The 12,994-nt window shown below is 34.5% G+C and overlaps 2 protein-coding genes across 2 annotated transcripts; one reads left to right on the forward strand and one right to left on the reverse strand.

Annotated features, from left to right (window-relative positions):
- Nucleotides 1-1,067: 1,067 nt before the first annotated feature.
- LOC139847964 (uncharacterized) lies at nt 1,068-3,930 on the forward strand. The gene has a single exon (XM_071837706.1). It carries the CDS (start codon nt 1,407-1,409, stop codon nt 3,744-3,746), a length of 2,340 nt encoding a protein of 779 aa, XP_071693807.1. The 5' UTR covers nt 1,068-1,406; the 3' UTR covers nt 3,747-3,930.
- Nucleotides 3,931-5,812: 1,882 nt separating this feature from the next.
- On the reverse strand, nt 5,813-7,969 carry LOC139850216 (SNARE-interacting protein KEULE-like). Its single transcript, XM_071839802.1, has 10 exons — nt 7,944-7,969; nt 7,745-7,841; nt 7,485-7,610; nt 7,252-7,347; nt 7,006-7,125; nt 6,661-6,741; nt 6,350-6,567; nt 6,168-6,255; nt 5,980-6,069; nt 5,813-5,866 (listed from the first exon to the last, which is right to left on the reverse strand). The coding sequence occupies exons 1-10, from the start codon at nt 7,967-7,969 to the stop codon at nt 5,813-5,815; spliced, it is 996 nt and encodes a 331-aa protein (XP_071695903.1).
- Nucleotides 7,970-12,994: the final 5,025 nt, after the last annotated feature.

Consider the following 12,994-nt stretch of genomic DNA (forward strand, 5'->3'; position numbering starts at 1 on the left):
AATAATAATAATAATAATAATAATAATAATAATAATAATAATAATAATAATAATTAATTATTATTATTATTATTATTATTATTATTATTATTATTATTATTATTATATTATTATTATTATTATTACTATTATTACTATTACTATTATTATTATTATTATTATATAATATATATATATATATATATATATATATATATATATATATATATATATATATATATATATATATATATATTATCTTTTTTAGTTTTCTCATTATGCTTTATACGGCGTAATATTTAAATTTTTTTTAGTATACATTAACCAATCACCTATTGAGCCAATCCACTATATTATCTTTTTTAGTTTTCTCATTATGCTTTATACGAGCCGATATTAAGCTCGAACCGAGTCGAGCTTGAGTCCGAGTTCTTTGAAATTTAAACGAGCCTAACCGAGCTCGAATTCGGCTCAGCTCGTTTACACCCCTAACTAATTTGTACTTATGAACTTGTGGTTGTGGTGTAGTGGATTGACGCATTCTTTCCACATGGAAGATGGGGGTTCGAATCTTTGCACACACAATTAATTTCCAAGTTCACTCTCACATTACGTGGGATGCTTGAGTTGAGGTCACCAATTTAAAGCTATTCGTGAAAGAAGACGTCTCATTAAATAAGCATGGTCGGGAGGTTTTACCGGATCCGTTCATGGACCTCTACCCGGACACTGACAATATGGATGTGTTCCCGGGTACCGTCGATCGGGTTCGAGTTTCCGCCTGAACGTGTGTGTTACGTTCAATTGATGAGGATCGTTGAAATAAATCATCCGCTGATGTAAAAATCGTCCCAAAAAAAAATTGTACTTACTTATATTTACTTATATTATATTTACTTATATTTAGTTGTTTAGCCCAACTGCCAAGAGAGATTATTATTCTTAAACCGAAATAGTTTTATTACTTACGGAGTAGATGCTACTTGTACAAAATAAGTTAAATTAAATGTTGTTTTAATACGAAAATAAGCAAAACAAAAGGCAACCCATATTTGACTCATACACTCCCCTTCCCACTTTCCACCATCTCTCTTTTCCAAACACACAAAGAAACTTCTTCCAACAACTACATCAAAATTCTAAAACTACTCGTCGGAGCCACCATGGACCACCGCCACTTCTTTGTATTCCGGCCACCGTCCTCTTCCATACACACATCTCACTCCAACTAAAATAATGATACCAACTAAATAGATATAAATCCAATACCCATTATTAACAAGTCATTTTCTCACATACCCACAATATCTATTACCTCATTCTAGTACTCTTCTTTCGGAATCATTAAATCTTGATATCTGGTCGGAAAATCAAGAAATTTGTAAACTTCATCGAAATCAAGAAAGCTTGAAACTTTACCGGTTGTAATGGCGACAGAGACTAGTACAGTGAACACCCAACAGTTATCACCACCAGCAGCTCCTGAGTCAACGGAAGTCAAAGTTGTAAATAAACGATATGAAGGTCTTGTGATGGTCCGTACAAAAGCCATAAAAGGAAAAGGAGCTTGGTACTGGTCACATCTTGAACCTACTCTCGTACATAATCCAGACACCGGTTTACCAAAAGCCGTCAAACTCCGTTGTTGTTTATGCGGTGCCGTTTTCTCTGCTTCAAACCCATCAAGAACAGCTTCCGAACATCTTAAACGAGGTACATGTCCCAATTTCAACTCTGATTCATCAAACCCAAATCCAATTTCCTCAATTTACCCTACGGGAGTCATGAATTTGTCACCTTCGTCGCAAAACCAGCGGAAACGGAACTCCGGCAACCGGAAACGTAACGCCGCTACTCACTCAGTTGCTCCGATCAATATGATCGAGCCGGCTAGGTTTTCAATTGACGGGTCGTACCCTAGCAGACCTGATCCGGCAACTGCATTGCCGGCGCCTGCGACGGTGGTGAGTGTAAGTAGCAGTAGTGGCTTGTTGTACTCTCAGCATAACCAGCAGTACCATCAGTTATCAGGTGGAAAAGATGATTTGGGTGCATTAGCAATGTTGGAAGATAGTGTGAAGAAATTAAAATCTCCCAAATCATTACCACCACCTAGTCAAACGTTGACCAAATCACAAATTGATTCATCACTTGAATTATTAGCAGATTGGGTGTATGAAAATTGTGGGTCAGTTTCATTTTCAAGTATAAATCATTTAAAGTTCAAAACTTTTCTGAATTCAATTGGGTTACCGGGGATAACTCCCCGGGAACTAGCTGGTGAAAGACTGGATTTGAAGTACCAAAGTGCGAAATCGGAATCTGAAGCACGAATTCGTGATGCAATGTTCTTTCAAGTTTCAGCAGATGGGTGGAAATCAAAAAAAGGTGAAAAATTGGTGAATTTGTTTGTTAATTTACCTAATGGAACAAGTGTTTATAGAAAAGGTGTTTTTGCAAATGGGTATGTTTTTTCAAAGCAGGCAGAAGATGTTTTGATGGAAACAATTATTGACATTTGTGGGAATAATTTGCAACAATGTGTTGGCATTGTTTCTGATAAATTCAAATCAAAAGCTTTAAAGAATCTTGAAAATCAACATCAATGGATGGTTAATCTTTCCTGTCAGTTTCAAGGGGTTAAAAGTTTGATTCAAGATTTTAGCAAGGAATTACCATTGTTCAAGAATGTGATTATTAATTGTTATAAAGTAGCAAACTTTGTGAATACAACATCCCAAATTAGGCATTCTTTTCTCAAGTATCAGTTTCAAGAATCGGGTCGAGCCCGGTTACTACGAGTACCGTTGGGTAGTGAATTTGAGCTTGAATACGAATCTGCTTTTAATATGGTGGAAGATTTGTTAACTTCATCAACAACATTACAATTGGTTTTACATGACGAGAGTTATCGTTTAGTGTCAATGGACAATCAAATTGCAAGAGAGATTGAGGAAACAATGAGAAATCCCCTATTTTGGAGGGAACTCGAAGCGGCTCATTCGTTGGTTGAGTTGATTAAAGGTATGGCTCGTGAAATCGAGAAAGAAAGGCCTAGAATTGGGCAATGTTTGCCTCTTTGGGAAGAACTCAGATTGAAAATTAAGGAATGGTGTTTGAAGTTTCAGATGAATGAGAGTCATGTAGAAAATGTTTTTGATAATAGGTTCAAGAGAAACTATCATCCTGCTTGGGCGGCTGCGTTTATACTTGATCCATTTTATTTGATAAGGGATAGAAATGGTAAGTATGTGCCTCCTTTTAAATGCTTGACTCCTGATCAAGAAAAGGATGTCGACAAGCTTATAACACGGCTTGTGTCACGAGAAGAAGCTCATATTGCGTTAATGGAGCTTATGAAATGGCGGACAGATGGACTTGATCCAGTTTATGCTCAAGCAGTGCAGCTTAAACAAAGGGATCCAGTAACAGGTAAGATGAAAATAGCCAACCCGCAAAGTAGCAGGCTCGTTTGGGAAACTTATCTAACCGAATTCAGTTCATTAAGGAAAGTTGCAGTGAGATTGATCTTTCTTCATGCTACTTCATGTGGATTCAAATGGAATTGGTCTTTTCCGAAATGGGCTCAATCGAGAAATGGTATGGAAAAGGCACATAAGTTGATTTTCGTTGCGGCTCAATCAAGGCTCGAGAACCGGGAGTCATCATCTAATGATATTGATAATAAAGATGGGGACATTTTTGCAATGGCTAATGGGGATGATGATATGGTCAATGAGGTTCTGTTTGATACTACCTCTCCGTAAAAATTTCATCTTTTTCGTGCTTTTGATTATATTTTTCATAATTAATAGTTTATTATGCAGGAGGTGTTTGTTTTAGTCACTGTTTTAGATTTAGATGATTTTAGTACCATTCCTTGAGGTTGAAATGGCAATTTTGAAAGAAATGGCCTTGCTTAACGAACTCAAGATTGGTTTTACTTCATCAAATGTGTAGATATAGCAATAAATAATTAGTTTATTGATTTATTATGATAATTATAATTATAGTTTTATAGTTATGGTATTGGAAAATGAATTAGGAGAATCTTGCCACTTCTACATTGCCTCAGTAGTACTCGGGTTATTCGGGTTATTCGGTGGATGCGAAAGGTCAAAGTTTGATCCTCGAGGGGTTTTTTTTCAATGCAGTTTACTCCTGGCACGTTTCATGGATATGATCGGTTGGGTGGGTGGTATTCTAATGGAGACCTCTGTCAGTGACTCCTAACTAGTTAAAAAATAAATAAATAAAAAAAAAAGGAGAATCTTATGCTACACCATTTATTTTATTTATTTCCACATGTAAAAGAAGCTTATAGAAGGGGGGGATAATTCAACTACAATAAGGTACATGAGATGAAACTAGAAATGATGTTTCAACAAAAAGGTATCAAATATATATCATAAAAACGAAGAGATGTATGAAATCTTCGTATAGTCAATGTACTGAACCTTAATTGGCCCAAACCCTTTGGGTGTACGATTACAATAAATGAATTATTTCATCTATTGAAAAAGTCAAGAATACAATGCGTGGTACACATTTGGTACTAATTTGACAGTAGGCCCAACCCCAATAGATTTAATTTAATAATAATTTAATTATAATTGAGTTGCCCATGAATGAAATGGAGCGGAGTAGTACTTGATTTGCTGGAAAAATAATACGAAGAAATTTGAAAATGGCAAATACAAAAAGAAAGTATGGTTGAGTAGTCGTCGAGCTTTACGTGAAACTGGTCCACCAAAATGTACGGACTGAAAGGGCCACCACCAATAATAATAATAATAATAAAAGATGAAAATGGTGATGTATTTGGAATCAAAATAATGCTACTACTACTTGGTAGTACTACTTTGTAGTTGTAGTGGGGTGGGTTGGGTTGGGTTACTTTATTTCTTACCTATGGTTTGGTTTGGTTTTACTTTGGTTTTACTTTGGTTGCTATTCTATTCCAACCCAGCCAGCTAATATTGTCTCCTCCTTGGATGGCCTATTTTCATGCTTTTAGGAATTGTTTCCTTTTGGTATCATAATTATTTTCATTTTAATTCTATTTAACGCCGTTACAATCACACACATACTATGTTAGAAACACTAAAGTTTAGTGGTCTTCATCCATTTTGCTTAATTACACATCACAATAAGCGTCCGCATAACTATTATGAGTAATCCTAGTATCAAGTTCACTTAAAAAAATAACATTAGTAAAGTAGTACCTAACAAGAAATACACATCATGAAATTTTAAAGAAATACTTAAGAGTTTTTGGAAGTATATTTGATGTAGCAACATTGAAATGATGGTCATGTAATAATGGCAAAGAGTGGGTTTCTATTAGTCCATCAGCCACCAAATTATTACTCCGTACTATTTAAAAAGCTAATGAAAAGTTTTTTATTAATCACAAGGACATCTACCACCAAAATTAAGCAGATTTCGACAATAAAGAATGGATCTCGGATAGGATGGATAAAAGAAAACACAGTTTTGCACGATAAAAGGAATGGATAAAAGAGTGAAAGAATCGATTATATATATACATATACACTAATAATAGTTATGATGAACAATGTTACTTGATAAAAGAAAACACACTTGCAAAAGGTGGAGGAGGGACATCTTTTATGAAGTTAATGCATCTTCGATTGGCACAAGATGTTTGAGTGAACTGATCACGTAAATGGGTTAAGTGGGCCGTATATTACACACTAGCCAAATAGTAGTAAAATAAATAATGGGAAGTAGAGGCTGACTGTATGTATTGTATTATGATATGATTACAAACCCAAAACCATTTAACCGCCTGTGCTACACAAATAAATCCCTAAATTTCAAGATCATCCAATGAGAGTTCATTTGCAGTCAGCAATTTCAGTTTCTGCAAATATGACCATAAAAGATACAACTATCATGTTTTAACTTTCTTAATTAAAGCATCAACTTAAAAATAAAAAAATTAAGTGGAAAAAAAAAAAGAGATAAGTTACTGACCGTAATGAAGTGTGTTGGATCATCAAGACTAGATGAACCCAGAACAACTTCTCTCTTCAACTTGGTCGTTAACTTGTGGCAAACGCGCAGCTGAGACGATCAATAGCAGTAGGATGTAATGTAAGTTTCTACGTGATTGTCATAAAAAAAAAAAAACTGCACATTTTTAGAAATAATAGACAATCTACCTCTGATCTAGTTGCTCCGCCAACAATGAACACAAAAACACGCCGACCCATCTTAAAATCACTAGATGCATGTCTTAGAACAGAATCACTGCAATAGAAGAAAAAAAATTATGCTCAGAATAGCTTTTTATTGATAAAATAATATTAAATAAAAAAAATACAACAGGTAGAATGATGCACACCTAGAGTAACCATCTTCAGAATCTCGGGGTCTGGCCCATGTTGCTGCTCGTCTGGATCTCATTGAATGAGCAGCAGCAGCAGCAGCAGGTGCAGATGGAACATCAACCATTCTTGCTGACTCAGTCTGAGTCCTCCCATGAAAAGTGGGAGCTGGATCATTCATACATGGGTAATCATTTTTTGGCAGTTCATTTTTAATAAGCTTCTCGATTAGTTCCTGAAATAAATAAATAAAAGAAAGACACACGGTGTAAGATTCATTCATTCATTGGTTCCTTAAACAAACAATCAAGAAACAATACATACGTACCTCAATGATAGGATAAAATCGTGATAACTGCCACGCTGATTGTTCATCAGCTGCACGATCTTTTCTTAACCCATGCTTCTTCTGCATCGACACGAAACAAGGGACGAAATTCAGAAATACTACAAGTAACAAGAGGTGAAAGACTTTATAATAATAACATACATACATACATATATATATATATATGTGTGTGTGTGTATATATATATATATACACACATATATATATATACACATATATACACACATATATATACACATATATACATATATATATATATATATATATATATATATATATATATATATATATATATATATATATATATATATAAAATAAAATAACCTTGTGAACATCAAATTTTAAAGAAAAGGCTCCAATTAAGTTCTTTTTGACATCTGATGATCCCTCCAGAAACCTCATGTTGTATACAGCATTCATGTCATCAGCAGGAATTCTTGCTAACTAGTCAACGTATACAAAAAAGGTAGCTCAGTTAATACACGGACTATAATTTTCATAAAATATATACAAGTATCAAATAAAATGTATACATTTAGTAATAATTGACAATAAAGTTAAAAGCTTTACCTCTATTAACTTTGCAAGTTTATCACTCTCAAACTTGTCTGGATGAGTTGCAGCATAGATCATTAATAATCGCAACTTATTTTCACGAGGAGCATCCTATACAAACAGGCAGCTCAGTTATACAGGAATCAAGACATGTTTTATACATTACTAAAAAATACACCTGTCTAATAGAGTATTGAAGGTATTTATGATATTAATCCCACTAATAGATAATCATTAGTATTACTTACTGGTTTTGTTCTAAGGAAGTTGATGACCTCCTTGGTTCCTGCATCTCCAAACACAAGGTCCTGTTCTAACTGTCCCACTTCTTTGAGTCCCGACTCCCTAATTATACTGTTAATCTTGGCAGCAATCTGCGTCAACCGTATCCGTACACAATTACAACCAACAATTTTGCATTAACACTTCTTTATTGAGAAATGAAAATAGTTTATGAGTAAAACATAGATGAGCATCATCAAAAATATAAACTTTTATATGAACTTACGTCAACATGCAGAGATAGTTTGTCAATCTGTTCAGTATATTGTGGCAATGAATGCACCATCTTTTGCAAGCCCCGAGTAGAGAACTCACTAAGACCTCTACACACAAAAAACAACAAGGATATTTGTAACCATTATATGTACAAATATTCAGTACTACCTAATATAAAATGTACATTGTAGGAAGTATATATAAGCTACAGTGAGCCAGCCTTAATGGACACCATTATAAAAACATACTACTACTCTTATTCTGATTAAATAAATACTATCAACAACATTTAGTCATAGACCCACATAATATAGGTCATCTTTGTTAGAGTATTTTATATTTTGAAAACACATATTATTATTATAATTAAAAATAAATTATGACATGTAACCAAACCTTGAACCATGCATTTGTGCAGCTTTATTCTTTGAGACAAAGCTCGTCATCTTATCATGCAGCCGCTCACTAGCCTGACAAGACACAATCGATCAGAAAACATTTATAAGCTCTGGCCATAAGTAAGTAATATAACAATAATTATAATTATAATTATAATAAAAATAATAATAACAAACAAATGAGACGTACATCTGCAATATGTGAATGGCGGAGCTCTAGCCATACAGGATCATGATCTTCCAGCAGGACCTCTTTTTTTTCAGGGAGCCCACCTGTTTTGCTTGCAACCTAAGTACTAACTAGTATAATTACTTTATGTATGTATGTATATATGTATATACTAATAATAACAAATAACAAAAAGATAAAACTCAAGGAATGAACAATCTACTACGCCCACAACCATAGACTAACCTCGTGAACATATTTATTTCCATCCATATTAAGTAAATCATGGCACATGGCATCATATGTCCATTCATGAATGATGGAGCAATCTACAAATATTATAAAAACCATAATAAGATGCTTAGAAGAAAAAATTAATAACAACAGAGTGCATTATTGATTGATTGATTAAGAATATTAAAACCATATTAGTAACATAAAAAAACCTGGTCTATTGATCTATCCAGAATGAGCAACTCGCATGTTTCTGTCTGAGGGAAGTTGAAGTTTTTGAGAGATTTATACTTCATAAGACAATTCCAAACAGCTGCGGCCAGCTTCGTAGGGATCAAATCAAGAATAGTTGTCATTGTGGTTGGATCTAGGGATTTGGCAGCACGATAACGCACAAACGGAAACTCCTGTAGAGAGCAGCAGCTTACATAAGATTTGGCTATTTTTTTAAAAGCAAGATTGAAAAAAAAAAAAAAAAAAAAAAAGATGACATACCAATAAGGAAGCAAATACAGTGGCAATACGATTGGCCATCAAATTCAAACATTCATCTCCTTTCCTGGACATCTCCTCGTTTCCATAAAGTTCTTCCAAAGCCATTGTGTTATCAGTTATAAAACACTGTATCATATATATATATACATACATTTAGCTATACAAACCACAAAGCAGCATATAAAATATGTGTATATTTATTTTGAACAAGTGAACAACCACTTGATTTCAAACAATATATGCCCATCTCTCTAATATCACTTTATGGCCCAATCAATGATATATATGCCCAAGTTAAATGAACTTATACAGAGATCTTTATTGGCAAAAATATCACTTTATGACCCTGATATGACTACAAACAGCTTAAGTATTGCTATAATATCAAGCACAATGACATTCTTTTAACCTTAATATGTACTTGGCATCTATCAGGTAACATATAATCAAAGGTATATACCAAAATGCACACAGATACAGTCAAAGTCAACTACTGGAAAAGTGATGGCTCAAAACTCTCAAATCCCATATCCCTAAAAGTGATGGTAACACCTACTAAAATGTCCTTGTACAAAGGACGCGGACTCGATTGAACCATGTGAGACACAACAACCGGCACATCGTTGTCATGATCGGTGGGCCCATTCGCATTGTTAATAACAACAGTAATAACATGAGAAGATTGAAGCTGAGTGTACCATTTGTACCTTATCTTTGATATTTTCATAGTAGTAATGAGGCCCAAATTCTCGAAACGATTTTCAACAGGAGTCAAAACAGGGATCGATTCATCAAGCCAAAAAAAAACGACTTGACTTGTATAATAAATCTGATGGAAAACTTTTATGGTAGAACCGATCCACTTCACACTCATTAACCCGAACGCGAAAAGAATCGGCAATCACATTGTTCCTGACATTATTTTTTCCACGTTCGTAATTGAAGAGGGGGTTATCCAACTCAACAAACACAAAAGCCACACCGAAAAACCGGAATACGAGTTTGAGATTGAACATTCAATTTGGGACCAACAGTGTGTGAACGTTTGGCCCAACCAACGAAGATCATTTTGCCAAACATAACAGTCCCGCTCAATGAACTAATGGTAGTAGAAGCAGTAGCAAAATGCAAATCAAATTTAGATTTTACCTCAGATTATGAACCCAAATTTCCCGAAAGCAGCTTGGAAAGAAACCTTGTCGAAGTTTGAGATGAAGGATATTGTTGGATAAATAATGGGCGTGGGTGATGTTTGAGGTGAAGGAGGTGGAGACAGATTGCAAAATTTGATGTATATGATCCCCTAATGAAAACCTTAAGACATAAACAAAGCATTTGGGTCATCATATTCGTACCAGCGTGCCGTTTTGCATCTCATCATTGCCAATATGAAAATCAAAGTGTAGACATATGTTCCTTGTTCATACTAGAAACTGAAGGAGCAACACCATTGGTAAGTATACTAGGACTAGTAGGACTAATAGGAATAGGAACTGAAGATTGACTAGTCAAACTGCCTCTAACGAGATTCCTTAAATGCAAGCTTCATTGACGGCTTGAGACAATATACAGAACAGGAAAACTTCCAATCTCTTCCTCCTTACAAGTGTTGTTTACTTTATAGGTGAGGAAAGAATAGTGTTAATTGTTAATGCAGTTTTGAACGCCTTTTATCATAAAAAAGAAAAAAGAAAAATCCACCTTTCATACCACCTTTTTCTGCTTACTTGGTCACCGACAAAATATGAAAAAAAAAAAAAAAAAAAAAAAAGGTTAACCAAAACCATGAAATCAGCAAAAGTAACAAAAAAGAGGTATAAATGTAACTCTCCTACCTTTCTCTGCATTAAAATGCAGAATTACTTGGGTTGAAATTCATCAGTTTTTACCACCACATGAAATAAACTGCACGTGAAGCCAAGTCCAGGTTTATTAGAACAACTAGCAAAGTCAAATATAAATTTACACTAAAATAATAATTATAAACTTAGTTCCCCCATAATATAATAGGGCTTACACTAAGAGTATTTATTTATCATGGTGTCCTGCTCCTTCTTGATCAATGTTCACATGAGATTGGTAATTAGTATGCAACCAAGCAGTTAATATGCCACCTGTCAGGCCACAAAAACATACTGTTATAACAAACATACATGAATAAAGTATGACAACACTAAACAAAGAAAAGGGTAGGTATACCACTTCCGCTTATCATGAACCTTTACAACAGTACTAACACACAGCCTACAGTAAGTAATACTTACTGATAAAGTAGAAAAAGTGTTTGAAAAAGAACACACACCTTCAGTTTCACACCAATGTACTTTTCAACACAAACCTCTATCTGTATCAACCCGAGTCCGGTCGTCATCATAATCATTATCAGCCGGTCCACCCTTATGTTGGAAGTCAATAACATTAAGTAAGTTGCAACTTTACGCGTTTTTTTGTCAGATAATATCCAAGCCATTATTCCAAATTTCCACCTTTACCATTTGCCACGGCCTACATGCATGCCTACGATCAATCAATATACTGTAACAAAACTTACTTATAGGCATGCAACATATATACAATATATGCAACACATAAAAAACGACAAATGGGGTTTAACATACCATATGCACTTCACTCAGCATTGTAAGATTCATCATGCTCAATCAAATCCTTCCTATGGTAACATGCACCATTTACATGACTCGGCATATATCATTTTTGTGTGTAACCCCATATATCTTGTCAGCAACTTTCACAAGTTAAGGTTGGAATATTGTTGTAATGAACCGTGTGTATTTTTCTGAATCACTGCCAAACACCGAACCATATCTAGAAACAAGTTGTCAAGAATACAAATTATATATGACATGATAGCCAGGATCCATGTTTTAAAGTCAGTCAGTCAGACTAGTCCTTGACTAGTCAGATGTTGGGACTAATCGGCCCAACTAAGCCCATGTCAATCAAACTCACCGATCAACGGGTTGAAATCGGTCAACAGTCGAGATTTATACAACAAAAATTTGGTCAAAGTCAAAGTTGGTCAACAGCCTACAACGACTTTTACAACCTTGGCCAACAATTTTAATAATAATAATACTAATAATAATTAAGAAATTGTCTATTAAATCACCTATCATCATGTGACCATTTCAACATTTTCCTTAACCAACAATTTTGCTAAACAATATTAAGATGTTTTCAAGTATAGAGTCGTCTCAGGATACTTCCAACTGCTGTTCGGTACCGAGGGTCTAGTAGTGTAGCGTCGTCTATCTCATCGAAAAGGTAATATGGAGCAGCAGGATCACATCGCTGTATGTCGTCAAATAATATATATCTGGGCCAATTGCTTCATGGAATGTACTGTTTCATCTTGTCCAGTATAAGAAACCTGATGATGAATCCCAAATAAGAATCAACAATGTTCATAAACTTCAGCTTTGAGCGCCTTTTATCATAAAGCCCACCCTGTCATACCACCTTTTTTGCTTACTTGGTTTCATTTGGTTACTCTCAGTCTAGCTCAACCCCTCTTCTTTTTCTTATTAGCTTTCTTGTTGTTGTTGTTAGCTTTCTGCTCTGCTAACGACTTTTTCAGGTTTTTAAACGATTCCTTCAGTTTTTGTATGAACCTAGGGTGAGAGCACATGTAGTCCAGGAATGATGTCTTCAAGTTTACTAACATCTCTAAATATTGCTCTTTGTTGTCGTTGTGGTTTAGCAAATCCAAGAATAGCTTATTCCATAGTTCCCTTTGAAAAGAACTGTATCAATCAAGTACCACCATTAATCACAATTTGGTTATATAAATATATGACACATCTAGAGCCTTGATTCAATAAATACTACAAGTAACTTGATTAGATTCAAATTAAATACCGTTTAACTTTCACTTTTGGTTGATATTGATATGTATTGCTGCCTTCAGGATTTGCTTTTTTTTCGGTCTGCATATACTTCTCGT

This window comes from Rutidosis leptorrhynchoides, chromosome 5 (genome assembly GCF_046630445.1).
Source record: "Rutidosis leptorrhynchoides isolate AG116_Rl617_1_P2 chromosome 5, CSIRO_AGI_Rlap_v1, whole genome shotgun sequence".
Taxonomy (NCBI): domain Eukaryota; kingdom Viridiplantae; phylum Streptophyta; class Magnoliopsida; order Asterales; family Asteraceae; genus Rutidosis; species Rutidosis leptorrhynchoides.

Bases quoted from the DNA above. Each gene is read 5' to 3' on its own strand.
- LOC139847964 (XM_071837706.1), top strand. From the start codon at position 1,407: ATGGCGACAGAGACTAGTACAGTGAACACCCAACAGTTATCACCACCA.
- LOC139850216 (XM_071839802.1), bottom strand. From the start codon at position 7,969: ATGGTGTCCATTAAGGCTGGCTCACT. The intron at 6,568-6,660 runs GTACGTATGTAT...TATTTATTTCAG, and splicing joins GATTTTATCCTATCATTGAG to GAACTAATCGAGAAGCTTAT. The intron at 6,256-6,349 runs GTGTGCATCATT...CTTCTATTGCAG, and splicing joins TCTGAAGATGGTTACTCTAG to TGATTCTGTTCTAAGACATG.